Source organism: Mytilus galloprovincialis, chromosome 2 (genome assembly GCF_965363235.1).
Source record: "Mytilus galloprovincialis chromosome 2, xbMytGall1.hap1.1, whole genome shotgun sequence".
NCBI lineage: Eukaryota > Metazoa > Mollusca > Bivalvia > Mytilida > Mytilidae > Mytilus > Mytilus galloprovincialis.
In genome coordinates, this window is record NC_134839.1 from 22,509,731 (window position 1) to 22,537,109 (window position 27,379).

Here is a 27,379-nt window from a genome sequence, read left to right on the forward strand (position 1 = left end):
TGGTGATATGGTGATAGTGTTATATGGATAAACTTTGAGATCCATAGTGATAATATTTTATCGATTATCTTGGTTATACATGGTGATAGTGTTTTCCCCAATTATCTTTTACACATATGGTGATAGTAGCCTGGTAAACCAATTATCTCTGATACATGGTGATAGTGGTTTACTGATTACCATTGAAAAACATGGTGATAGTGGTATACCAATATCTCAGAGTTCCATGGTGATAGTGGTTTACCGATTATCTCAGATGAATTATCCATTTTTGAAACCGAGACAATGATAAGTATCAAATTTGTTTGAAAACTCTAAACATTTCATATCATCTTTAAAGGACCATCTCATGGTATTTATAACAAGAACTGGTTTATCTTAAACATATTTTATTTGCTGAATTAAAGCAAAATAGATTAGACACAAGTAGATCATACTCACACAGAGTTCTCCCCAATACAATATGAATATACATATATGTATACAATAATTATATAATGTGCATGCATTTGATTTAAAAAACTAGAGGCTCTAAAGAGCCTGTGTCGCTCACTTGGTCTTGTGCATATTAAACAATGGACACGGATAAATTCATGACATAATTGTGTTTTGGTGATAGTGATGTGTTTGTAGATCTTCCTTTACTGAACATTCTTGTTGCTACAATTATCTCTATCTATAATGAACTTGGCCCAGTAATTACAGTGGAAAATATTTTCTAAAAATTAACAAAAATTTATGAAAAATGTTAAAAATTAACTATAAAGGGCAATAACTCCTTAAGGGGTCAATTGACTATTTTGGTCATGTAAACTTATTTGTAGATCTTATTTTGCTGAACGTTGTTGCTGTATACAGTTTATCTCTATCTATAATAATATTCAAGATAATAACAAACAAGAGGCTCTCAAGAGCCTGAATCGCTCACCTTAATTCTTTTGGTTAAATCTCTCATCAATGATTATTTTGGCTTTTCAATTTATTTAAATGTTTTTTGGATCGTCCTATTTTCTTCAAAAGCCAAAAAAAATAATCATTTTCTCCTATGTTCTATTTTAGCCATAGGAGCTATGTTTCTTGACATACCAGGAAATAAAATATAAAATTTAAACTAGATACTCTGAAACTCATTTAGCCTAAGTTTGGCTGAAATTGATACAGCAGTTTCAAAGGAGAAGATTTTTTAAAGTAAGTCAACATGATGAACAAATTGTGAAAAAAGTCTTTAAAGGGCAATAACTCCTTAAGGGGTCAATTGACAATTTTGGTCAAATTGACTTAATTGAAGATCTTACTTTGCTGAACATTATTGCTGTTTACAGTTTATTTCTATCTATAATTATATTCAAGATAATAAACAAAAACAGCAAAATTTCCTTAAAATTATCAATTCAGGGGCAGCAACCCAACAACAGGTTGTCTGATTCATCTGAAAATTTCAGGGTAGATAGATCTTGACCTGATAAACAATATTACCCAACGTCAGATTTGCTCTAAATGCTTTGGTTTTTGAGTTATAAGCCAAAAACTGCATTTGACCCCTATGTTCTATTTTTAGCAATGGCGACCATGTTTGTTGATAGATCAAAACTTCGGATACAATTTATAAATAAGATACCCTAAGGAACATTCAGTTAAAGTTTGAAAGTATTTGGCCCAGTAGTTTCAGAGGAGAAGATTCTTGAAATAGCTTACGACGACAGACGACGACGGACGACAGACGACGACGGACGCCAAGTGATGGCATAAGCTCACTTGTCCCTTTGGGACAGGTGAGCTAAAAACGGCAAAATTGCCATAAAATTACCAATTCAGGACAGTAACCTAACAACGGGTTATCCGATCCATGTGAAAACATCAGGGCAGATAGATCTTGACCTGATAAACAATTAAACCCTGTCAGATTTTCTCTTAATGCTTTAATTTTTGAGTTATAAGCCAAAAACGGCATTTTACCCCTATGTTCTATTATTAGCCTTGGCAGCTGTTTTGGTTGATTGGCCAGGTCACATCACACATTTTTTAAACAAGTTACCCCAATGATGACTGTGGTCAAGTTTAGTTTAATTTGGCCCAGTAGTTTCAGAGAAGAAGATTTTTGTAAAAGATAAATAAGATTTACGAAAAAATGGTTAAAAATTGACTTTAAAGGGCAATAACTCCTTCAGGGGTCAACTGACCATTTTGGTCATGCTGACTTATTTGTAAATCTTACTTTGCTGAACATTATTGCTGTTTACAGTCTATCTCTATCTATAATAATATTCAAGATAATAACCAAAAACAGCAAAATTTCCTTAAAATTACCAATTCAGGGGCAGCAACCCAACAACAGGTTGTCCGATTCATCTGAAAATTTCAGGACAGATAGATCTTGACCTGATAAACACTTTTACCGCTGTCAGATTTGCTCTAAATGCTTTGGTTTTTGAGTTATAAGCCAAAAACTGCATTTTACCCCTATGTTCTATTTTTAGTCATTGCGGCCATCTTGGTTGGTTGACCAGGTCACGCCACACATTTTTTAAACTAAATATCCCAAATATGATTGTGGTCAAGTTTGGATTAATTTGGCCCAGTAGTTTCAGAGGAGAAGATTTTTGTAAAAGATTACTAAGATTTAGGAAAAATGGTTAAAAATTGACTATAAAGGTCAATAACTCCTAAAGGGGTCAACTGACCATTTTGGTCATGTTGACTTATTTGTAAATCTTACTTTGCTGAACATTATTGCTGTTTACAGTTTATCTCTATCTATAATAATATTCAAGATAATAGCCAAAAACAGCCAAAATTCCCTAAAATTACCAGTTCAGGGGCAGCAATCCAATAACGGGTTGTTGATTCATCTGAAAATTAGAGGGCAGATAGATCTTGACCTGATTAACAATTTTACCCCTGTCAGATTTGCTCTAAATGCTTTGGTTTTGGAGTTATAAGCCAAAAACTGCATTTTACCCCTATGTTCTATTTTTAGCCATGGCGGCCATCTTGGTTGGTTGGGCGGGTCACACCACACATATTTTAAACTAGGTACCCTAATGGTTGATTGTGGCCAAGTTTGGTATAATTTGACACCGTAGTTTCAGAGGGGAAGATTTTTGTAAAAGTTAACGACGACGGATGACGACGGACGACGACGACGACGACGACGGACGACAAGTGATGGGAAAAGCTCACTTGGCCCTTCGGGCCAGGCGAGCTAAAAAGCCATGCCCTACTCACAATATAACCTTTAAATTGTAAAATATGAACCAAAACTCAAGTTTTGTAAAAAAAAATATAAATATATTAAAAAGATAACTTCATAATGTCATTTATGTTCACTTGTTTAAAATTTCAAGTTGATGTGACAATAATTTACCTAAAACAGAAACTTTAACCAGATACAGGATGGACAGATAGACTGACAACAGACAGACTCTTTGACGTCACACAGACTTGAAACATGACACCCTCTATTTTTGTGGCTTGTGCATAAAAAATATAAAGAAGAAACACAAATCAAAGTACTTGTAAGCAATGAAGGATAAAGATTGCTTTAATCTGTCACTGTCAGTGGGAAGTAAACTTAAATATTGAAAATTTGCATTGTATAAAGCATTGGTTGAAGTTGATTCAACTACAATTCTGGACAAAGGAAGATAACTCCAATTCTTAAAGATGACTTTAACAATGACATCATGGTTATTTTTAGAACAGATTTTAGATTCCTGCACTTTGCAAAATTTGTGTATTTTTTGACAATTATAACATCATTTTGTAACTTAAATATCTGAGCATATATTTCATTGATAAACTTATGGAAATGTTCATTGATAGGACATATACATGATATAATAGAATGTAATTTTCAATGCACTATATTATTTGTATCTCAAAAGTAGTGATAAACCTAGGAATATTTAGATATCAAGTCGGTACCATAGGATTTTGTTTGCATTTCATGCAATCTTTACCCAAAAACCTCAAGTTTGGATTTTCAATTGTTAAATTGTAATTGGAATATACATGGCAGATGATGTACATATATCATTGAATGCAAATTCATTATATGCCTTCAATTATTTCCTATAATTTTTTATAATTGCTGAACAAAGGACAACAAATAAAATCAGTATGATACTAAACGTATAAATAACAACGAATACAAATTTTAACTACTATAACCCCCTGTCTGTTGAATCTGTAATAGAAGCAAGGTCCACCAATCATTTTTGTTTGTTTGCTTGGAATAGAGGTTATCACCAGTTGGTCCTAACATATTTTGTACAGGTTAATAATAATTGAGGAAAGGTTGCTTTTTAATTTCTTGTCTGAATCCATATATTTTAGAAAAAAATGAATTGTAATTTGAAGAGCCCTATGAATGGAAAAAAATCAGTTATCCAAATTTATGCTATCTAGTACATTTCAACATCAAAAATAGAATGCATATCAACCTTGATATAGCAAGTAGTTCCTTTGACTTCACTTAATCATCCTTGACATAAAACTACTGTTAAAAGTGTCTTATGTCTAATATACATTCAAACTTTCTTCCTTCTACTATTCTTTGTAACTCAGTACATTAATGTACAATGTAACTAACTGCACAGTCACTTATCCATATCATCAATCACTCTGGCCTCTCAAAGGTTTGTTAAATAATAAATATTTGTAATTTAAAAACTAAGCTCTTGCGTCCGATTATAATACAGTTGACGTAAATCCAAATACATGTACATGTATGTATCTTTGTACTTGTAATTGTCTTACAGAAATGATTTGTTCCTGGACACAATACAGAGGGTAAATAATGAAGCAGCTTCAGTTCATGATTAACAAATACAAGCAACTAAATACTAATTCTAACAAAGCTTATATCAAGAGGCCCCTTCAGGAGGCAATATATCCATTGATGGAATGAGGAATGATTTTAGTTCTCTGTTTAACAATGTCACATCTTGATCTTGTTTTTCATACAGTTTTACTGCCTGTGTAAACCGAATAATACCTGAAACAATTAAAAACATTTTAAAGTCATTTGATTTTTTATAATGTCAATCAAATAAGTATGAATTCTTATGAAACATATATTTCTATTTGTATCTGTCTGATGAGTAAAGCCTTTTTCAACTGATTTTTATAGTTTGTTCTTCTGTTGTACTGTTCAACCACTGTCCCAGGTAAGGGGGAGGGTTGGGATCCCGCTTCCATGTTTAACCCCGCCACATTCTGTAACTATGTGCCTGTCCCAAGTCAGGAGCCTATAATTCATTGGTTGTCGCTTGTTGATGTGCTACATATTTGTTTTTTGTTTATTTTTTTGTACATAAATTAGGAGGTTAGTATTCTCGTTTGAATTGTTTTACATTGTCATTTCAGGGCCTTTTATATCTTACTACGCGGTATGGGGTTTGATCAATGTTGAAGGCCATATGGTGACCTATAGTTGTTAATTTCTGTGTCATTTGGTCTCTTGTGGAGAATTGTCTCATTGGCAACCATACCATATCTTCTTTTTTTATATGACAAGTAATATAAATTATTGTGGTATATACATGATATATATACCTTGTTTTACACTTCTTTTTTTTTAACTACTATTCATTTTCATGCTTTATATTATTGTAAAAATTTACTTCACATTACAGATACATGTTTATAAGCATTAATTCTTGTCTAAACATAAAGGAGAGGTAGGGTATTTTCAAATTTTATTCAATACTATACAAATCCTTGATACTACAGTCGATTCCACTTAATTGCATACCGCTTAATAGCATAATTCGGTTAATTGCATACTTTTCTCCTGCACAAAACCATTTCCCATTCACCTAATGTTAAATTGTCCGGTTATATGCATAGCCTTACAAGTGGCATTTCGGTTTATTGCATAGAAAATAATCGCCAGCTAGATATGCTCAGTTAAAACTGACGAGATTTTTGACCGGAAACGGCAATTTGGTAAGTATATTTTTCTTGAATGCATCATAATTTTCATTATTATTTCACATTTACTTGTGTGTTATTCAAATAAAGTTTTAAAACAGTATCTTTCGTGTTTATATGATTATAGAAAAGGCCTCGATGTGTACACAGGTAAAGTTTCCCATATTCTATTTTAAGCCTCGAGGTCATAAAAATGTCAATCAGCTGATTGTTGTAAAAACACAACCATTCTATGATCTTCTATCTCAAAAGGTGTTAATTATTGATTGGATTTCAAACATTGTTCATAGATTATATTTTGGGTGAATTTTTAAAACATTAACGCCTGCTAATTATCGATCATTATCCAATGTGTAATTTCGTAATTCAGCTTGGGTGATCTACATTTATGTTAAATATTACAGGGCATTTATATATGGTTGAAGAATTTTATACATCAATCTTTCCTTTTTAATATTTTTCTAAAAGAAAATTAACTTCTGATTATTATATTTTCTCACTTTCAACACTCGTGTCCAGCAAATAACCCGTGCATGGCCCCATCACCTGTTAACTGCTTTGCATAAACGAAACTAGCGGTGTTAAAGTAACAGTGTCACATCACTGTGTAATTGGTAAATACTGAATATCAAAGGCAGTTCATTACACAATTATTGTTTACAATGATTATAAACTGTGTAGTATTGTTAAACAGTTTGTTTTAAACAAAGCGTAACAATTTAATTTGTACATCCGGGTCATAGAAACAAATGTATTTTTAGAACAATTTTATTATCGTATCTCAGGTAAAGGAAAAGTCGGTACATAAATAAACAAAAACAAAATGTGTTTATAAACTTTATTGAAAGAATACACAATGAAATACAATGTAAGACAGTAGACAAATAACTTTTATTAGAATAAATAAGCATTCATTATGTTGTAAGTGGACTATGGACGTACATCTTTCTTCTTTGCTGATCTGCACTATCGATGTCATTTGACTCCGTAATTTGTCATTTCGGATATAAGCATACTCCGCTTTATTGCATAATTTCGTCTGACAAATAGGCTATGCAAATAACCGGAATGTACTGTATATTATATAATATTATTAATTCGTATATTTTAACAAATTTTATTCGTTTAGGGATAGTCACATGTTAAACTATATTTTCGAAGGTAGAGAGAAAACGGCAGATAGCAAAAAGCATATTGCACAGAGCATATTGCATGGTTATTTTTAGAATATTTAAAAACCGATTTACTTTGTGACGTCATGCCATGAATTTCAGAATATTGTTAAACGTTTTGAAACAAATGATATCGGTGATCGATTATTTAACGAAAAAAATCTTCAAATACATAAGATGTCAAACAAAACTGAAAAAATAAAAATAAATAACTACAACTAATATGTTGTTATTGTCAAGGAGACAAATTGAATATGATATCTTTCACACAAAATCAAATGACGATTTTGATTCAAATATGCATAATGGTCTGAAATTAATAATATAACAAATATAGCCTTTGTATGAGGTCAATACAGGATATATCGAGTCACTTCGTCCTCAGTCAATATACTTCTTTCAGGTCAATATATCCTTGTACAATTTATCGACCTCATACAAAGGCTATATTTGTATATTATATAACATACGGCTCATAATACATTTCCTAACTTTCACAAGATTGATCGGTGATAGCTTTGTGCAGCATCAGCACATAAAGGCTATATTGTGGAAAACCTTCCCAATAAAACATGGCTACCGGTACATTGAATATGATTATTATGTAATTGCAGAAACCAACAAGCATTTTAAACTAGATTCTATTTGTTTGGTTATAACACTTGACACCTAGGAGAACTCAGATTCCTGTGGGTGGCAATGCAAGGGATAGAACAATTCTACATTTATTACATATTTCCTTATTTATAAGTCTTACCGTCTCCATCCCCAGGGAAACCATATTTTTCTATCACTTCCATTTGTATTTGTGTTGCCAATGGAAATACAATCTGCATCATTCTTAGCATATCATTTCCCGCAGTATCTTTGGCTTCATTCAGTCGATGTGCATTTTCTGGTAGTCGAAAAGCATTTAGAACATCTTGGAGAGCTTCTGTTGAGAGAAAAAAAAAGTTAGTCATTTAAGTTATAAGTTTATCTCATCTTTTATTTTACAATATTTTATCTTGTATCTTTATCTCATAATAACATGATGGCTGCAGGTGATAGATATTCATAATATTATAGTATATTATTTTCCTGATACTATTTGGACTGTTTTTTTTTTAATTCTAAATACTGAATGCTTGAATTTTTACTGCAAATTGGTCTAATAAGATTGATTTTGCATGCAAATGAAAAATAGGCTATGTTGGATCAATGTAGGTATAAAAGTGTCCAGTACTATTAATATTATAACTTTCAAATTTTGATATAATCGATTGCTGCATTGCAAACAAATACCACGTCCACTTGTATTTCTGTCCATCTGATGAGTTAAGCCTTTTTCAACTGATTTTTATAGTTCGTTCTTATGTTGTACTGTTATACCACTGTCCCAGGTTAGGGGGAGGGTTGAGGCCGTTAGTTTTCTCGTTTGAATTGTTTTACATTGTCTTATCGGGGCCTTTTATAGCTGACTATGCAGTATGGGCTTTGCTCATTGTTGAAGGCTGTACGGTGACCTATAGTTGTTAATGTCTGTGTCATTTTGGTCTTTTGTGGATAGTTGTCTCATTGGCAATCATACCACATCTTCTTTTTTATACAATACTTTTAATACATGTACATGTATGTTAACCAAATATTGTCTATACTAAAGTCAGAAACCAAACCAGAAATCTAAAGTTTACATGTACAAAAAATGTATATAACCAGAATTTACAGTAGATTGTGTAATTAATAGCTTATTAATGTCATAATTCTAATTTCTGTTTTATCAACTGAAATATTTGTAATTGTATTTCTCCAATTTAAATGCATTAAGTACTATCAATGACTACATGTATGTACATGATGTACATATTGTATTTCTGTCCTTTGGTCGCATTTTTAGCTCTTTTAATAAGCTCACAATTCCCCGTTTTCATTCTCTTTATTCATGGTTTTTTAAAAGAACTGGTCAACCGATTTCTTATCAAAAACAATAATTTAAAGCATGGCAAAAAATGGGTTGAACATACACCTTGTACAATACATTATACAGCCTTTGACAGTCTCCTGAATTTCTACCAATAACTAATTTGCAAGAAAAAGGTGGGGGAAAAAAACAATTTAAGTTGTAAATGATCTATCATCATGATCATTGTCTATAACTTATTTTAAACATGTTAAAGAAGGTAAACAATATATATACCGGTATATGGACCATAATTTGCTATTGGGCTCGTTTCCTATAACGATAGAAAAGTGATAAAAATGTGTATTACTGTAAGAAAAGTTGTAACTACATCTAAAGATGCCTTTATTTTTATCAACATACAAGTGTATGCTACTCTTCCCTAGAAAAAAAATTGAAATTAACAAATTTCAAAGATTATACGACCGTATTTTTGTGTCGTTTCTCGCGTTACTTTTCGCTTCCGAAGTGCATAACACTGACTGATTTATTATATAGATAATCGTCACCGGCAAATTCGTAACTTTTGCTTTCAAATAATAAAGAACATCGACCAATAAGAATAGTCAGAAGAAAATGCCGAGAACTATAAGTATTTCTGTAGCAGGTGTAAGAACACTAGCGTTACTTTGGTTTCCGATTTCGTAACGCAAATTTTAGATGATGTAATCTGCTTTGTTGTAATAGAATTCTTTATAACAATATGCAAATATGAACTCTCGCGAGATGTTCAAACAGGTAAATCAGAGATGATTTACATTCTAGTTTTGTTCTTCGTAATAATTAAGTTAGAAAATGACGTTCTTGTTATGTGTTACATTTCACACGAAACATAAGTTCAGATATTTCCTTTTTTTTATTAAAATTGTTTTTGTCGTTAAGTTCTAATCATTTCCAGTCATACGTGAAACATGTGACTAACATGTGATCACGCCCTTACCGCCGGATATATGAAATACTAGGTCTAAACATTGTTTTAGTTTCCAACGGGATGTTAGCAAACATAATCTGTAGACTTGTTTCGTCTTATTTAAAAAAGGAAAATACAATTTTCAAAGAGATTGCGCCGGGGGTCAATTATTTTTCCTATGTGCATAATGTTACATACGATCTTGTGTGAAAATGAACGCCCAATGACTTGACAAAATCGATTTCAGATTTGACAGACGTTATAACACACTTCGTTTCTGGATAACGATGTAAAGGGTCCTTGGAAAATTCAATCGACATTACGTCTCTTATCATTGTGCCGATGCTCCTTGGATTGATTTTGCTTCAGCAGTAAATATTACTGGATATTTTAGGTGAATAAAGATAATTTGATAAAAAATACATGTTAAAATACCGTAACACTTGGAATGTACAAAGTTGGTGTCTTTGTCACAATTTTTAATTATTTTTTCTTTATTCATGTTCTGCAAACACTTTTCAGAAACGCAATAAAATTGTCAAAGGAGAAGTAAACTTTTACCATGCATGACTTGAAAGGAAGTACTTTATTGATTTTAGCCCACTAAAGTAGGTTAAAATGTGGAAACCATGTAGATGGTGTACAGGTCACAAATATCACATGGTGCCTATCTTAAAGATTTTAATTCCAAGTTGAAAGTTTTTTTCTTTGCTGGATTTAAAGAATTTTACATTGCCAATGATTTGGAATAAATTGTATATAACTGGAATTTCAAAACCAAATATAAATACATTTTTTTGGCTTAAACATTAAGATACAACGATTATGGTATCCTGTATCAATGAAGAAAATATGGAAATTTCTGAATAAATTGTACTAATTGTTTTCAAAACAAGCACATATTTAGGAGTTTTATAATACTGTTACATTTAAGATGGATTTTAAGAAAAAGTATACTGTTCAGATTATTTCAAGCAGATTTTGCAATAAAATAAAACTAAAAAAATGCTTTCGGTTTCTTATGGTTTCCTGTCGCGTTTAAAAAAAACTTTAATTTAACATTGAAAATAGATTTTAAATATTAACATGAAGCAAGTAACACTAGTAATGGTGTTCATTTATGTCTTTTGAAATATATTGTGCAAAATAAAGAAAATAAAGATTGGTTTCCTGTTTGGTTTCCTGTCACGTAAACGGTGAATCAAAATGTATTAATTTTTTCTTGAAAAACTCAATTGTTCCATTAACATGATTAATACTATTCTAACACCAACACAACCCACAAAAAAAAAGTTAAAGTTTTAGAACTTATTAAAAAGGATACAAAAAGAAACCAAAGGCCGAATACCAAATTATGGTCCATATACTATAGTTGTACTACATTCTTTATTTTGCATGTTTTGTTTACAGTTATAATTTTAAAAATAAAAATCATTTATTGATAGAAATTCAAGTGATGTTTCTTACAATGTTAACTTAAGCATATCAAGACTAAAAACTGAAGAAAGGCACATGAATGAAAGGTACTTCTAAACCAAGAAAGATGGAAAAACAATTAATTCCATTATCAAATTATCAATATCTACTCTGAAAATGTATGTATTAATATAAGGGTAGAGTCCAGTTAAGTTTTAAAGACTGAGAATATATTGTATAACTCTAGAAAATGTGTATGGGTGAATTGGAAGTAAAACAATCGCCCCACTGGCAAATTGCCACCACTTTTTCACTAACTCGCTCTAATTTTTAAAAAATTGACCCAAACTGGTTTACTAATTTGTCCCACTTGTGAAAACAGTTAAATCTCATTAATTTTACTCCTGCCAACTCGTCCCACTTAATGAAAAAAAGGCTAAATCTAGATGAATATAATTCAGGTCTGCCAACTCATCCCTCTTAAAAAAAAAACTAATTTACACAGAAAACAAAATAAACAAAAATGTATTTAATGATTGTTATCTGGTTATTGAAATCAAATTATGTTTCCTTTTCTGAAAATGCAATTGTAAATATATTATTGATTATCATGTAATTTTTGTATTATTGGAGAATAACTTTATTCTTGTTAGCTTAGTTATTTGCATAACAATTGAAAAGAAACCTGTTAATTGTATCATAATCCGATATATGGGTCATTTTAAAAAAATATTGAATTTTCAATACACCCATGCTAAATTCTTTATTTCTAATGGAAAGGAGTAGGTTCAGTAAGACGCTTTTTTTGGCCCCAAAATAAAGCATATTTATAAAATTGTGAAAATATAATCTTTTAGCTATTTATTGGAAAGTAGAATGCTTCTGCTACATCAATATGGGCTGTTTTTGACAATATAATGCACATATATCGGATACTAGCATGCTAAAATTGTGAAGATTTCGGTAATTTAGCATGAATTAATGATGCTAGTATCCGATATATGTGTTCATAATATTGAAATGTAAGTTGTATTTGATGATAATACATAACATATACATGTATCATGTATATATAGAAAGGTTGAGCCTGAGGATGAACACAAATGCGTCCACTTTCATTTTTGACACAAACCATCTCAATATTTACATTTTTTGGCATATTTGATAGATTTGTCATATTTTAACATGAATTGGAGCGCTTTTATTTACTAAATCAGTTAAAATCCTCCACAAAAACTAATCGAATCAATTTAAATAGAAACTTAAGTGTTACCAATGAAATAAAGAGAAAAGTAAACTAACTTATCAGGGATTTACTTGATGTTGGGTTTATTTGAAAGGGTGAAAAAATGCCGACCAATATAAATTGCTATCTGAGACGCGTATTACTGGTGGTAATTTTTACAACCTTTGAAAGCCAATTTTTAGAGACATTTTTCAGTACAACCTGGAAAATTGGCAAATAATCTTTTGTTTTTAAATTTACAGAATGAATATATATAGAAGTTTATTCTCTTGCAAACCATATAATTGGTACGTAAAACAAGCTATCATTTTATCAAAACCTTTTCTTAATAACCCAAAATTTCTTTTGAAAATGGTAACAGGAGAGACAAAAGATTGTACCACCAATCAAAAAATGTTTCAAGATATTCTTGTATGACATCATTAAGATTGCATCTTTTAATATGTTGTTCTTAAAGTGCAGTTTGTTTTGATTTACTTATGGATGTATTCTTCTGACTTTTCACTCTTGTTCAGTCTCGCTGAAATCTCATTCTTGAATTATTTCCAAAACATGTGATAGAAGTGGAAAATATCAATGAATTTTAAAAATATTAATGTATTATAAGCAAACATAAATCTGTGAAAAAATTGTGTATTTACAATGAATGGTTTTTGCGTAATCCAGTTTTCAAATTTTACGACCAATCAACAAATGATCAAGTTAGTATTTTTAGCCAAAATTTTGAGAAAATGGTTGAGGGATACAAAAAATGATTTTACAAGAATCATGTACATCCCATATCATTTCGGTCTTTTCAAATTTCTTAGATATGTCTTTTTTCATTTATAACAAAAAAGTTGAAATGATATGCATTTTGTTATTAAAACTGAGAAAAATCACAAATACAAAATTGACAGCATGGTAAATTTTACACAAAAAAGCGTCAAAATATGATAAAACTTTCTTATATTAACACCTACCTATAGTTTTAGTAAGTAAAATTTATTCAGATTGGTCCACTTCATCTTTTTAGAAAGTATGAGAAAAAGTTTAATTGTGGAACTGTGATTTTTTTCATGATAATAGCCCAAAAATAGGTAAAAATCGATGAAAAATGGGAAAATCATCAAAATTGGGCATTTTCAAAGGGCCGTAGCAAAAAAAGAAGTGCACCCCCATATGATTATTTCTTCACCAATTATTTTGTTAGTTTTATAAACCCAAATATCAGGTTAAGAAAAAAAGTTTAATTCTAGAAATTTTTGGCTCCTCAGAGGTGTACATCCTTATGTAGAGGGTTGTTTGAATAAGTAACTTTAAAGTTTTAATGAATTTTTCAATTTCAAAATTCAACATTTTTGAAAATGACCCATATCATCATAACAATTGAAGAATTTCAACTAACAGCAATTTGTTTTTATAGCACTTAACGGATTGGTTACTTTTGTCTTTGAATTAAACACTGACGAGCCATCCGTCAGTGAAAGGCAAATATTCCTGACGAGCCATCCGTCAGTGAAAGGCAACTATTCCTTTCAAGTAAACATCAAAGAGAATGTCTATGGCATTTGTTCATATATTTACACACAATTCACAAAAAAACAAATTCAAATTCAAATTATTTATTCAAGAAAACTCACAAAGAGCATAAAATGAACAATATAAATGCATATGTACATAAATATTGAGAAAGAGTTATAGCTGACAAAGAGATCTAATACACACATAAAAAAGGAAATATTATATTATATGGTATGATAAATATCAAGGGAGACAACCCTGTTCTTATGTAAATACTCTATTAAGTTACCATATCCATACAACAAATAAATATATATATATATGACAGAACTCTAAGATGATAATTTTTCTGTTGCTTTGCTATCAGTTTTGTAAAATATACTCAAACTTAGAAATCTAGATATATTTCTACATACATTGGCATGTTCATTACTCATAAGCCAAATAAATTTGTTATCTGTGTTCATGTTTGAACTATTCTTATTATAGCAAATGTCTATATAGGTTTGCCTAATAGTAAAATATTTTTGGCAATCTAATAAAATGTGTTTTTCATCTTCTACTTCACAAGAGGAACAGTTCTTACATGTTCTGTCATTAACAGGTGTTTTTGGTATTGTATATCTACCCAATTCAATTTGCAGTCTATGATTGCTGGTTCTATATCTACTCATGTTATATTTATCATTTTCGTTACAAATAATAACAAGATAATTTTCAAATTTGAAAATGTTTTTGAAAGTTCTATATGTTCTCAGTTTCTCACTGGTTTGAAGTTGTTGAAACCATCTAGATTCAAACAAAACAGAGCAATATCTTGAATTATTCCTTCTACTTCCGGTTCCGGTCATGGAACGCTGATAAAATTTTACAGCCAAGACCAAGAACACAAATCCTACAACATCATCGCTAAAGTGATTGAAAATGTTTGATTTAAACGATGAAAGATATACACACTTCCTTAATAATGATCAAATTGATACTACATACCCGCCCGATTGTCTACCGAGTAGGTTATCCGAGCCCACAACAGAAAAATCAAAACAGGCAAAATTCGAGCAAATTGATCTCAATCTATATAAAAAAGATGCCCGAATGGTTGGCTTTAGGACTAACATCACCCGCCTAAGACCCTGGATAAGAGCTTTAAACCTTTATTATTATGAATATATGGGGAAATTAGAAACCCGAGACATTTGCTGGGCAGATAGCCCCGAGGTAATCACGAAAGATGACCCACTTAAAACTATCGCTGTTGAGATCAAAACATCCGAGGACAAATTGAACCCCTTTCTTTATAAGATAACTTTATTTGTGCGAACTGGGTTCATACAAGCACAAGGAAACCACTTTGAAAAGTTTGCAAAAGAAGACTTTCCTCAACTTATCCACATAATGGGGACTCTTACTGATGAAACCTCACAAAAACAAATAATAACCGACACAACACCGCCAACAGATGCTAATAATAATGGCACGTACACGAAACTCAAAACTCCAATTTCAACTAAGAACCAACATACTGAAACTGAACAAGAAGACACTAAAATCACTGTTACTGATGAAATTCAACGTCTAGAAACCAGTGTTACACACAAGATATCACAAATGCTGGATAATCAAAATTCAAATTTTCAAACATTGAAAACAGAGATAGAACAGGTAAAGTTGATAATAAAGTGTACTAAAACAGTGGATGAACTTGACACATTGTTACAAGCATCAAAAAATGAAGTAATAATACTAAACGAAAGATTGAACAATAAAAAGGAAGAGATAAATCATCTCCATATTAGTAATCAACAACTTAAGGACACTCTTAAGGAGTCAATAGAGGACCTTAATACTGCATTACAGTCCTCAAGAAATGAAACCCATGTTTTGATGGACAAACTCGACAAAAAGGATGAAGAGATCGAAAAATTCAGTACCAGCAACAGAAGTTTAAGCGACAAGTTGGATAATCTTTTTGAACATAATCTTAACCTCAAATCACAACTGCTTACATTGCTTGACCCACAACAGGCAACTCAAGTAAAAACACAGGACAAATTCACCTTACAGAAGGCAGATACTTCACACCTTGAAGAAGAATATGTCCCAAAAGTTCTTCTGATTGGTACCTCAAACACTAAAGGAATAAAAGAAGATAAAGTAACTAATGCAGTCAAAATTCACAAATCAATTCAATACACCATAGACGAGGCAACTACTTACATCACACAATACGAAGAACAACCAAATCTAGTAATCCTGCACATTCTTACAAATGATCTAAAAAAATATGAACCTACAACATGTGTTGACAAATTAATGCACCTAGTGCACCTTATCGGACAAAAATGGACTCAAAGTAAATGTCTGATATCACTAGCTACACCTAGAGCTGACGATATTAACCACCACACTAATGGTGTGATCATAAATGCCTTGATCAAACAGAAAATATTGAATTGTCACCATGTTACGGTTGTAGAACACACAAACATGCTATCAGGAGGAAACACCATGATGACACTACTATCTGATGACAAATATCACCTGAACGACAAAGGAACCTCAATACTGGCAAACAATCTGAAACACGCAATACATTCAACCCTGAATATAACAATACAGCGTAACAGAAGCAGATCCAGAAGTCGCAATACAAACAGTAGACAAGTAGGACGTGGACGTGGTCGTGGCCGTGGCTTAATGGGACCCGTACCTCATAAATAACATTAATAATTAAGATTCATAAAAGAAAATTATTGTATACAAAAAATATTGGACAAAAATTGTTAGTTTGTAAATTGCTCTAATTTTTCTTTTTTAAGATTTTCCCAGTCTACAAGTACTTAAATACATACTATTTTTCTAAAACAAAGAAATTCTACCAATTATCTGATTTGAAAAGTTATTTCAAGAAAGAAAAAAAGAAGAAGATATTTTGTTAGCTTAAAAAAAAAAAAAAAAAAAGCACTTTTAACTTAAGACTCATTAATATACTGGAGTTATTCCTCTTTAACTGAACATTGACTCTTTTTGGTTTATCAATACCAATATTTTTGTACTCTAAAAACTACTGGTGATAATTTTAAGTAATATTATAAATATTAGTTTTTTATAGTAGCAGACAACTACTTGAAGGTTTTTTTCTGTATCTTATTTTGTTTTATTTGTTATACATATTTTTTACAGACTAAGACATGACTATGTTATTTTCAACATTGAAAATGTGTACTTGGAATGTTGGAGGGCTCTTTTCTGGTGACATTGATAAAACTCAGGATAAAACCTTTATAGACTCACTTTCAAAATATGACCTAGCATTCCTTGTAGAAACCCATGTTGGTTATAATAGCAATATTAAAAATGTGGGCCCTTTTAACTACTATCCTGTATGTAGACCTATCACTAAGGCTAACAATAGATATTATGGTGGAATAGCCATTTTGAGAAAACCTCACATAAAAGATCATGTGAAAATTTTGAAAAATTCTAACACTGATTATCAATGGGTTAAATTAGAAAAAAAATTCTTTGGCTTTCACAGAGACCTATATATTTGTGTTATTTATTACCCACCTGTAACATCAACTTACACAAAGAAAGGGGGCATAGAACTTTTTGAATGTCTAGAAAATGATATCACATTATTTTGTAAAGATGCAGATATACTTCTTTGTGGTGATTTTAATGCCAGAGCTGGATCACACCCTGATTTAATTATACAAGATGAAATAGATTTTCTTCCTTTATACAATACATATCCTTTGGATAAAAATATTATGTTGCGTAAAAACAGAGACAAAAAGCTTGATTGTAGAGGGAAAGATTTATGTGAATTTTGTATTTCTCATCAGCTTAGAATTTTAAATGGGCGTACACTTGGTGATTTAAATGGTAATTTTACCTGTTATACTCCTAATGGAGCAAGTGTTGTAGACTATTCTATTGTGTCGGAGAGTGCCCTTGATTATATTTTGTACTTTAGAGTTGCTGAATTTGTACCTACATTATCTGATTGTCATTGTAAAATTGAATGGGAAATGTCAGCCCAATTTAGTGCTAATTTAAGAGATGATTGTATTGATCATGATTTGCATACTATGCCTTCTCGATACATGTGGTCAGAGAACTCAGTTACAGTGTTTCAGGAGGCTCTAACTTCTCCATCTGTACTTGAAAAAATATCAGATTTCATACTTAAAGGGCATTTTACTTCCAAAATAGAGATAAATGAAGCCTCAGTTAAACTAACTAACATTTTCATTGAGGCTGCTGAACAATCTTTGAAAAAAACACCTAAATATAGGAAAAACAAAAAGAAACACAAAAATTTCTTTGACTCTGATTTGCACTCAATGAGAAAGAATCTTATAAATTATGGAAAAATTTACTCTTCTAACCCGAAAGATCCAATGGTTAAAAATCATTATTACAAATTATATAGGGAATATAACAAATGCAGAAAAAACAAAAAGAAAGTTTTTAAGGCAGATATTTTAGAACAGTTAGAAACTCTTCATGAGGACAATCCAAAATTATACTGGGGATTGATTAATAAGTTACAGGACAAAAATCATGATTCTTCAGTTAACAATATATCACCATCTGATTGGCTTCATCACTTTCAAGATTTAAATAAGATTAATGATAATTTTTTAGATAGGGTTAAACATCTTGAGGAGAGTTTAGAATCTGCAGAGATATCCCCGAAATGTTTTAATGAATTAGATTTTGTAATAACTGATAATGAAATTATCACTGCCATCTCAAAATTAAAGTGGAATAAATCCCCTGGTTTGGACAATATTACAAATAATATGATTAAATGCAGCCAAAGTATTTTAGTTGGTTGCTTCAAAAAAATATTCAACTCTTGTTTGAGTAATGGCATTTATCCTGAAAAATGGGCAGAAGGATATATAGCACCCTTACATAAGGCTAATGATATTCTTGATCCTAATAACTATCGTGGTTTGACCATAACTAGTTCAATAGGAAAATTGTTTAATTCTATTTTAAATTCCCGACTAGACAAATTTCTAGTCGAACACAAAATAATTGATGGCTGCCAAATTGGCTTCACAAAAAAAGCTAGGACCTCTGACCACATGTTTGTAATCAAGACAATTATTGATAAATATTGTAATAACCCTGGTGGTAGACTATATGCCTGCTTTGTTGACTTCAAAAAGGCCTTTGATACTGTTATTCACACTGGAATCAAATTGAAACTACTAGATATTGGGGTGGGATCTTCTTTTTACAACATCATCAAAAGCATGTATGAAGTAAGTAAATCATGTGTAAAGGTAAATGAAAACTTAACAAATTCCTTTTCAACGCACCTGGGGGTGAAACAAGGAGACAATCTGAGTCCAAACCTCTTCAAGATCTTTATTAATAATTTGACAAACTATTTAAAACACTCTGAAGACCCAGTTTCAATAAATGATCAAGATTTACACTGCCTTATGTATGCTGACGATATTGTTTTATTGTCAACATCTCCGAATGGTTTGCAAAAAAAATTGGACATTTTGCAAAATTACTGCAATGATTGGTGCTTAAGTGTGAATACAAACAAAACAAAGGTTCTTATATTCAACAAGGCAGGTAGATTGATTAACAAATATGATTTTATGCTAAATGGTGTAAAACTAGAGTGTGTTAAAACATATAAATATTTGGGTATACATTTTTGTGCATCTGGCTCCTTTACAGTAGCCCAGGATGAATTGTATAAAAAGGCTCTAAAAGCCTATTTTAAGTTATCTAAAGATTTTTTATCCTTGCATCCTTCAGTCAAAACAAGCATGCATGTTTTTGATCATACCATCAAACCCATCTTGCTATACAGCTGTGAGATATGGGGTGCCTTTAATCCTATGTCGTCTAAATATAGAAATGGAATTTTTTCATTTGACCATATTTATTCTAAATTAGCTGCTGAAAAACTTCATACTAAATTCTGTAAATTTATTCTTGGAGCTCCAAAAAAAAGCACCAATTTTGCAGTATTAACTGAGTTGGGAAGACTACCAATATATTTTAACATGATTAAAGCAATGACTAAATACTATTACAGATTAGAAAAGTCAGACACTAACTTTCCATTGTTATATAATGCATTTATAGAATCAAAGAAATTGTATGAGTCAAAGAAACCATCATGGTATATGTCATCTGAAAAACTTCTTTCACTGATTAATAATTATCAAATATCCTCAGACATGGCTAAACCAATTGACAACAGAAAACTAAGAATTGCCATGTTAAAAGATTGGGAAAAGAATCTCAAAACTCACTCAGAAGGAAAACTTTGCACATATGTTACGTTTAAAGCAAATTTTGGTTGTGAAAAATATCTTGATATTGTTAAAAAATTTGAAGATAGACGGAGTCTAACAAGATTTCGCATATCTGCTCACCATTTACTTATAGAGAGAGGTAGATATAGTAATACTCCCCGACACAATAGAGTATGTAAGAGATGTTGTAGTAATGAGGTCGAAGATGAAACACATTTTCTTTTTAACTGTGATAGTTTATCAGATCAAAGGAAAGACATGATAACAATGATAAATAATTGCTGCAAGAATTTTCAATATCTTGACCCTAAACAAAAACTGATATGGTTAATGAATAATGAAGATGAGAATTTATTATCAGAATTATGCATGTTCATTAAGAAATATGAAAAGTTTTAATGGGATTTATTTCCCTCTACTACTTGTAATTTGAACTTTATATTTTCTCCATAGTGAGTTCTAGAGCACCGTCCCTTGATGAATATTGTCCAGTAGCAATGTTAACCCTTGCTATTGTGCATTAGTCATGAGGAGAATCACTATTGGAGTAATCTCATGTATCTGTAGCTAGTTCTGAAGGATCCCCCCTTGATGACCTTTGCATTGTTGTGATGAAGTCCCTCACTACTGTGCACTGGTCATGAGGAGAACTACTGCAGATTGAGATACTATATTCCCGGTTCTATTTTTGCTATTTTTTAGTTTCCGTATTTTAAAATAAACTTAATATCATATCCTTTTAATATTAAATTGGCCTCATTGCACTCAATGTCTCTTACTATAATTATATCCTACATTACTCATATTATCAATTTATTATTTGTGTATTACTTATTGTGTATTTCACTAATGTTTATATAATCATTGTATTATGATGTTTTTGTATCTTGCCTGACAAGGGCCCATGATTGGAAAAATAAAATAAAAAAAAAAAAAAAAAAAATATAATTGATTCTAAAATGATTTCTACTGATAATGATAATTATTTCATTATACATCTAACGAAACATGCATGTATGTAACACATTATTTTAACGACATAAAATGATGCACCTTTGCAGTCTTGCACAGTAAACTGCTGCATTTTTACTCTCATGGTACCCTCCGTATATATAAAAGATGCAAGGGAAGAAACTATTTTAAAAAACAGGAACCCAGGACAAATACAAACTAAATGATAACATTAAACAGGTTATTTCGCCCTAATATTTTCGCCCTAAAATTATAAAAAATTCTTATTTTTGGGGTCTAAGTAGAAGTAGAAACAATCATATATCATCCTTGTAACGACACTGCCACTCTTACGACAGATGCATTTATTTGGCTCATAAGACGTTGTGCTTTAAATTTTTACTTTAACAACATCTAACGGTTATAAATGAACGTTTCGACAATCAAGTGCATCCCTTTGACATCAGACTTGTTCATGTACTATTATTCAGTATCAAACGAAGTTTACGGCCAACCTCAGTCAAGAAAGTATCGTCTTCATCAATCATTCAGTAAAAAATAATGATAATTAAAAATCAGAAAAGGGTTATGTAAAAAAATTGGCTTGTTGAGCTACTATATTTATATTCAATTCAAATTCAAATATTTCAATTGAAATATTTATTGTCATCTAAACTCTGAACAATAAATTTGTGACAAATAATATAAACATACACAAAATACATTTAACAAACAAAACCATGAAAACAAAAAAAGCAAAAAAGCAAAACAATCTATCTATATGATATATAAATATATTTTATGAATAAATCAAGAGTCCCCTGTCCTCAGTTCTAATGCCTGTTTAAAATAGGACTCTAAGCTTTCTACTTCTTTTGAGGTTGATGGACAAAGAAGATATTTATTTTTTTCATTTTCTTGCCAGGACTTTTCATTTTCTTGCCAGGACTTTTCATTTTCTTGCCAGGACTTTTCATTTTCTTGCCAGGACATAAAATCTGGCATATGTTTAATTACATTTCCTATAAAGTATCTTTATAACACATTGTAAAAAAAAATGATAAATTTACCGTTTATTATTCTCCGTGAGAAATATTACTGAAAGAATTCTTTCAAAATAGGTGACCATTTGTACAGAAAGCACAGTAAAATTGGAGAAAAACGTTCTTAAATTTGCAACTTCAAATGCACAGATTTTTCTTTATAAAAACTATTTAGTAGATCTAATAATAATCGTACATTAGTTATGTTTTAATAATATAAAATATTCATATGGTCACCGACTTCACTTTTGTGTATCCACCAACCCCTGAATGAATATAGCGAGTCGAAAAAAAAACCTTCTGAATTACATGCAAAAAAATATATATTTTTTTCAATAAAGGGACATACGATCTCTGCAAAGTCTCCCTCCAACTGAATCCGTCACTTGGAGGGTATGTACTTTAATATCTATTTTACTATATTTCGTCGTTTATATGTGCAGTATACAATTTGAAATTTTAAATTGAAATCAATGATGACATATCAACTATGCTTCAAAAGATGAAAACTTTGAAGACCAGCATAACCTCTCTACGAAGTGAAGTAACACTACACCAAAATAAATATAAGGAGATCACGGTGGCATGATTGTCAACGAGACAACTTTCAACCGAAGGTTCAGTGAAATAGATGCGAGTCCATCTGAGTAAATAGATATAGGAAGATGTGATGTGAGTGCCAATGAGACAACTCTCCATCCAAATAACAATTTATAAAAGTAAACCTTTATACTAGTAGGTCAATGTACGGCCTTCAACACGGAGCCTTGGCTCACACCGAACAATAAGCTATAAAGGGCCCAAAAATTACTAGTGTAAAACCATTCAAACGGGAAAACCAACGGTCTAATCTATATAAAAACGAGACTACATTCTTAGCAAACTATTTTAATCTGCTTTTACATTCGAAGCAAATCCTAGCTTCCAAGCTATTCATTATAATTATAAACGAAAATACGAGAAGCAGACTAAAAAAAACAAGAAAAACCACACATTCACATATTTGCACTTTAAATGTACATCCAGACTCATACAGATCTTCATAATTTCCATACACAATACCATAGTGGAATCAAGTTCCTTTAGTATTTGTACATGCAATATCAATTGATAGCTTCATGAATCAGCTTACTCCTGGGGCCAGGTGTACTGTTTCATCGAAAGTGTCCTGTCTTACGATATATCTTAGGACACATTATATGAGAGTCTTAGTACTCACTCCGACTATCTTATGATATATTTCAGGTATCCTACGATAATCTTTAAAAAATGTCTTATTGTAGTCCTACGTAATATATATGTTTTACCGTAACCCCATACAATGAATGAGTAAGAAGAGAAGTCCGAAGTTTAAATACACAGAAGTTCAAATTCTACTTACTACCACATAATGTATCAGTTGTCAATCTTACAGTGCTTAAGCCGACATTTACATACGAACAGCGCAATCAAGCCAAACAAAGGAGTAGGTTCAGTAAGACCCTATTTTGGCCCCAAAATATAGCAGTTTTACAAAATTGTGAAATTGTAATCTTTAAGCTATTTATTGGAAAGTAGAATGCTTCTGCTACATAAATATAGGCTGATTTTGACCATACAATGTACATAAATTATATCGGGTACTAGCATGATTAAGTCATGCTAAATTACTGAAATCTTCACAATTGTAGCATTTTAGTAAAATTTTAGACGGTTTCCGTCTAAAATGATGAAAGTGGCCGCATTCGTGTTCATTCATAATATTAAAATGTAAGTTGTATTTAAGAATTGAATGCTTCTTTTTGTAACTTCATTGGGGTGTAAAAGCGTTGACCGAAGTACATTTTGTATGAAGCGCGTCCATCAACCCTATGAAGTTACAAAAAGAAGCATTCAATACTTATAATTACATTTTTTTTTAATTTGATCATGAAAATACGAATTTTATTATTGTTTTATTTAATTCACCTGTGCACTTTATTGTAGGACCACGTGTTATCATGAATGAAAAGTTTTATTGAGCAATGCAATTGCTTACGGAATAACACGTGATGTGCAGTTAGCCAATCAGAATAAAGTATCATAATGAAACATACATCTAATGTAATTATTTGATGATAATACATAACATATATAAAGGATGAGGATGAACACGGATGCGGCCACTTTCATTTTAGACAAAAACCATCTGAAAAGTGACGTTTTTTGGCATATTTGATAGATTTTACATATTTAAGCCTGAATCGGAGGGTTTTTAATGACTAAATCAGTTAAAAACTTTCACGAAAACTAATCAAATCAATTGAAATAGACACTTTAGTGTTGAAAAAGTGTCCAAAATCTTTCGTTAGATGAACTTGAAATTTGAGGCCAAAATCGGCCCTTACCGAACCTACTCCTTTAAACTAAGAGCTTTTTAGTCGTGCTAAAGTTGGGGCCAAAAATAGGACATATATATATCTTAAGATAAGAACTTTCCGATAACACGACTAAGAGGAAACAAATTTTCCTGTATAGATGATCTTAGGACATATATTAATAAGTCATAAGACACCTTTGATGACACGGCTCCTAGTTTTCTCTGTACTATTTTAATAGCATAAATAAAGATTGTAAATAATTCCAATCACAAATGTGTTGCACTAGAATTAAATAATTATTTTCTGTAGAAAATGGGGTACTAGTATTTTTTTTATAGATAGTCTACGTGTGCAACAGTATGTAATAATTGGAATTGATGTCGATAGAATATTGACAGTAAAAATAAAGAAGAAGAAGGACCCTGATTTAACAATTATCTATGAATTTGAGATTACCACTGTATAGTTCCATATCCATAGCCAGAAATAATTTAACAGGGTTGATCTAATATCTTATGTATTTCCTGTACGTGAATTGAATTTAATTTGCAGTGGAACAAAAATATATGGCATTGCATAAGGTCACGTTTTCCCGGACTGTTTTGATGTCTTTACACTTAACCCATTTGACTTTGATGCATGAGCTTTTTTCATTAGTTGTTTTTGTCTTTGAACTAGGTGTCCATAACTGCGAGTACTGTCAGATAGACAGGTACTTAGTGTTTTTCTGTTGTCTGGATGTATAAGTACTAGCTCGTCGACGTCCACTCTGTGTTTTTTGTTAGATGTATTAGATGTCAATTGTTATTTGTATCCATATGATAAGTCAGAGACTGGGTTAGGCCTTTTTCAACTGATTTTTATAGTTGAACAGTAATACATCACTGTCTCAGGTTAGCTGGAGAGTAGTCAACTTTAAACACATCATTCTTTATGTGCCGGTCCCATGTCAGGAGCCGTGTCATCAAAAGTGTCCAAAGTTTGTTTTAAGATATATATCTCAGACTGAACATCGAAGGTCCTCTAAGATAATCTTAACAAGATGTCTTATCGTAATCCAAATGCAATTTTCTAGTTGCCGTATAATGATGCAATTGTTTTAACTAGAATATATATACTGTATAAAAATGTAGTATTTCTGTATGCTTCATTAGGCTTCAGACATATTTTAAATGAACCAAAAGGAAGAAAATAAAGAAGAAAATGTCATTTAAAATAAATACAATTTATACCGTTATATTGTGCACGCATTCATATACGATAAAAGGGGTAAAATATACGTTTAGTTATAAAATATTATAATTAGATGAGACGAATTCAAAGAGCCAAACTATACTAGTCAACAAAAGAAACGATACAAGACTTTTTTTTCAAATTTAAGATAAAGTTTTCCGTTTATAGCACCAATATAGAAGGTAGTATTACTTAATCATTATGGAAATATAAATCCGTTTAAAAAAAATATTTTTTTGCTTTCGTGATGTTTTTTGACGATTTTTTTTGTTTTTTACAAAATTTACATAAAACGACAATTTGAAAAACAGAAGTTTCGACTAATTATGCCAACCTCTCATTTAAAGGTAAAGACAATGTTTTCCATCAATTTGTTTTTAAAAATCATACAGTTTCTTCGTTTATTTGTTTACCAAGTTCGGCCCCACGAGAAATCGTTAAAATGTATACCTTATCAACTGATTTACCATAGACAGTATAAAAAGCGGTCACAATCTTAAAACTAATCCGAAATGTTCCAAATTTACTGTGTGTTGTTTTCATATCCAAAGCATTGATTTGAGACAAAAATAAAAAAAAAAATTTTGCATTTTTTGAGATTTAAGAGACATTCTCTGTAAGCATCAAAGGATAAGGAATATTGATGGCCACTAATATTTTCAGATTTAAGAAATTTTTGTTTTATATGTTGGTCTTAACCTAAATATAAAAAAAATAAATTAGATTTGAACACATTCTATGTTGTTGCCATGGTTACGCATGGTCATAAATTTTGCCCTTTAAGCTTGCTTAGAAATGGTCAAAAAAGAAAAAAACTGGTATTTCTGTGATGAAATTATCATATTTTATTGATCTGAAATATTAATATACTGTTTGCACATGAAAAGAATAAGATAAGGTCTACTCAAATAATTATATGCAAAAACAACAAAAAATATGAAAAGCTAAAAATGGGAAATTATTCAGTCAATTTTGCATATTTTCCAAAAGTATAAAGAACCTCCAAATTCCAAAAATAACACATTTTCAAATTAAAAAAAAAAATTTCGCGATTTTTCCAGCCAAATTGTTAATAACCCACTAAAAATTAAGATATTCAACAATTATATGTTAAAAATTTAGAATGAGTAAATTTACTGATTTTTTTTTACAAAAATTTGAAAAATTTGAATTTTTCATGAAATGTGAGAAAATTAAGTCAAATTTTATCTCTCATACCCCATAGATTGTCTTTAATTACAGTATGCATACTATTATAACTTGTGAAACATAAGCAGTTTAAAACATTATGCAATTAGAATGAATGAAAGCAATTTATAAAAAAAAATATTTCAAGGTCATTGTCTTTAATTCAAGGTCATTTAGCATAAAACTTCATGCATTGATTTTTT

At 30.9% G+C, this 27,379-nt stretch overlaps 1 protein-coding gene across 1 annotated transcript; it reads right to left on the reverse strand.

Annotated features, from left to right (window-relative positions):
- Positions 1-372: 372 nt before the first annotated feature.
- On the reverse strand, positions 373-21,554 carry LOC143063150 (protein C10-like). The gene is made up of 3 exons (XM_076235131.1): positions 21,476-21,554; positions 7,864-8,040; positions 373-4,996 (listed from the first exon to the last, which is right to left on the reverse strand). Exons 1-3 carry the CDS (start codon positions 21,516-21,518, stop codon positions 4,866-4,868), a joined length of 351 nt encoding a protein of 116 aa, XP_076091246.1. The 5' UTR covers positions 21,519-21,554; the 3' UTR covers positions 373-4,865.
- Between the last annotated feature and the right edge of the window lie 5,825 nt (positions 21,555-27,379).

Excerpts from the sequence above, each read along its gene's own strand:
- LOC143063150 (XM_076235131.1), bottom strand. The coding sequence starts at position 21,518 with ATGAGAGTAAAAATGCAGCAGTTTACTGTGCAAGACTGCAAAG. Across the intron at positions 8,041-21,475 it reads TACTGTGCAAGACTGCAAAG|AAGCTCTCCAAGATGTTCTA; the intron begins GTGCATCATTTT and ends TTCTCTCAACAG. Across the intron at positions 4,997-7,863 it reads TTTCCCTGGGGATGGAGACG|GTATTATTCGGTTTACACAG; the intron begins GTAAGACTTATA and ends TAATTGTTTCAG.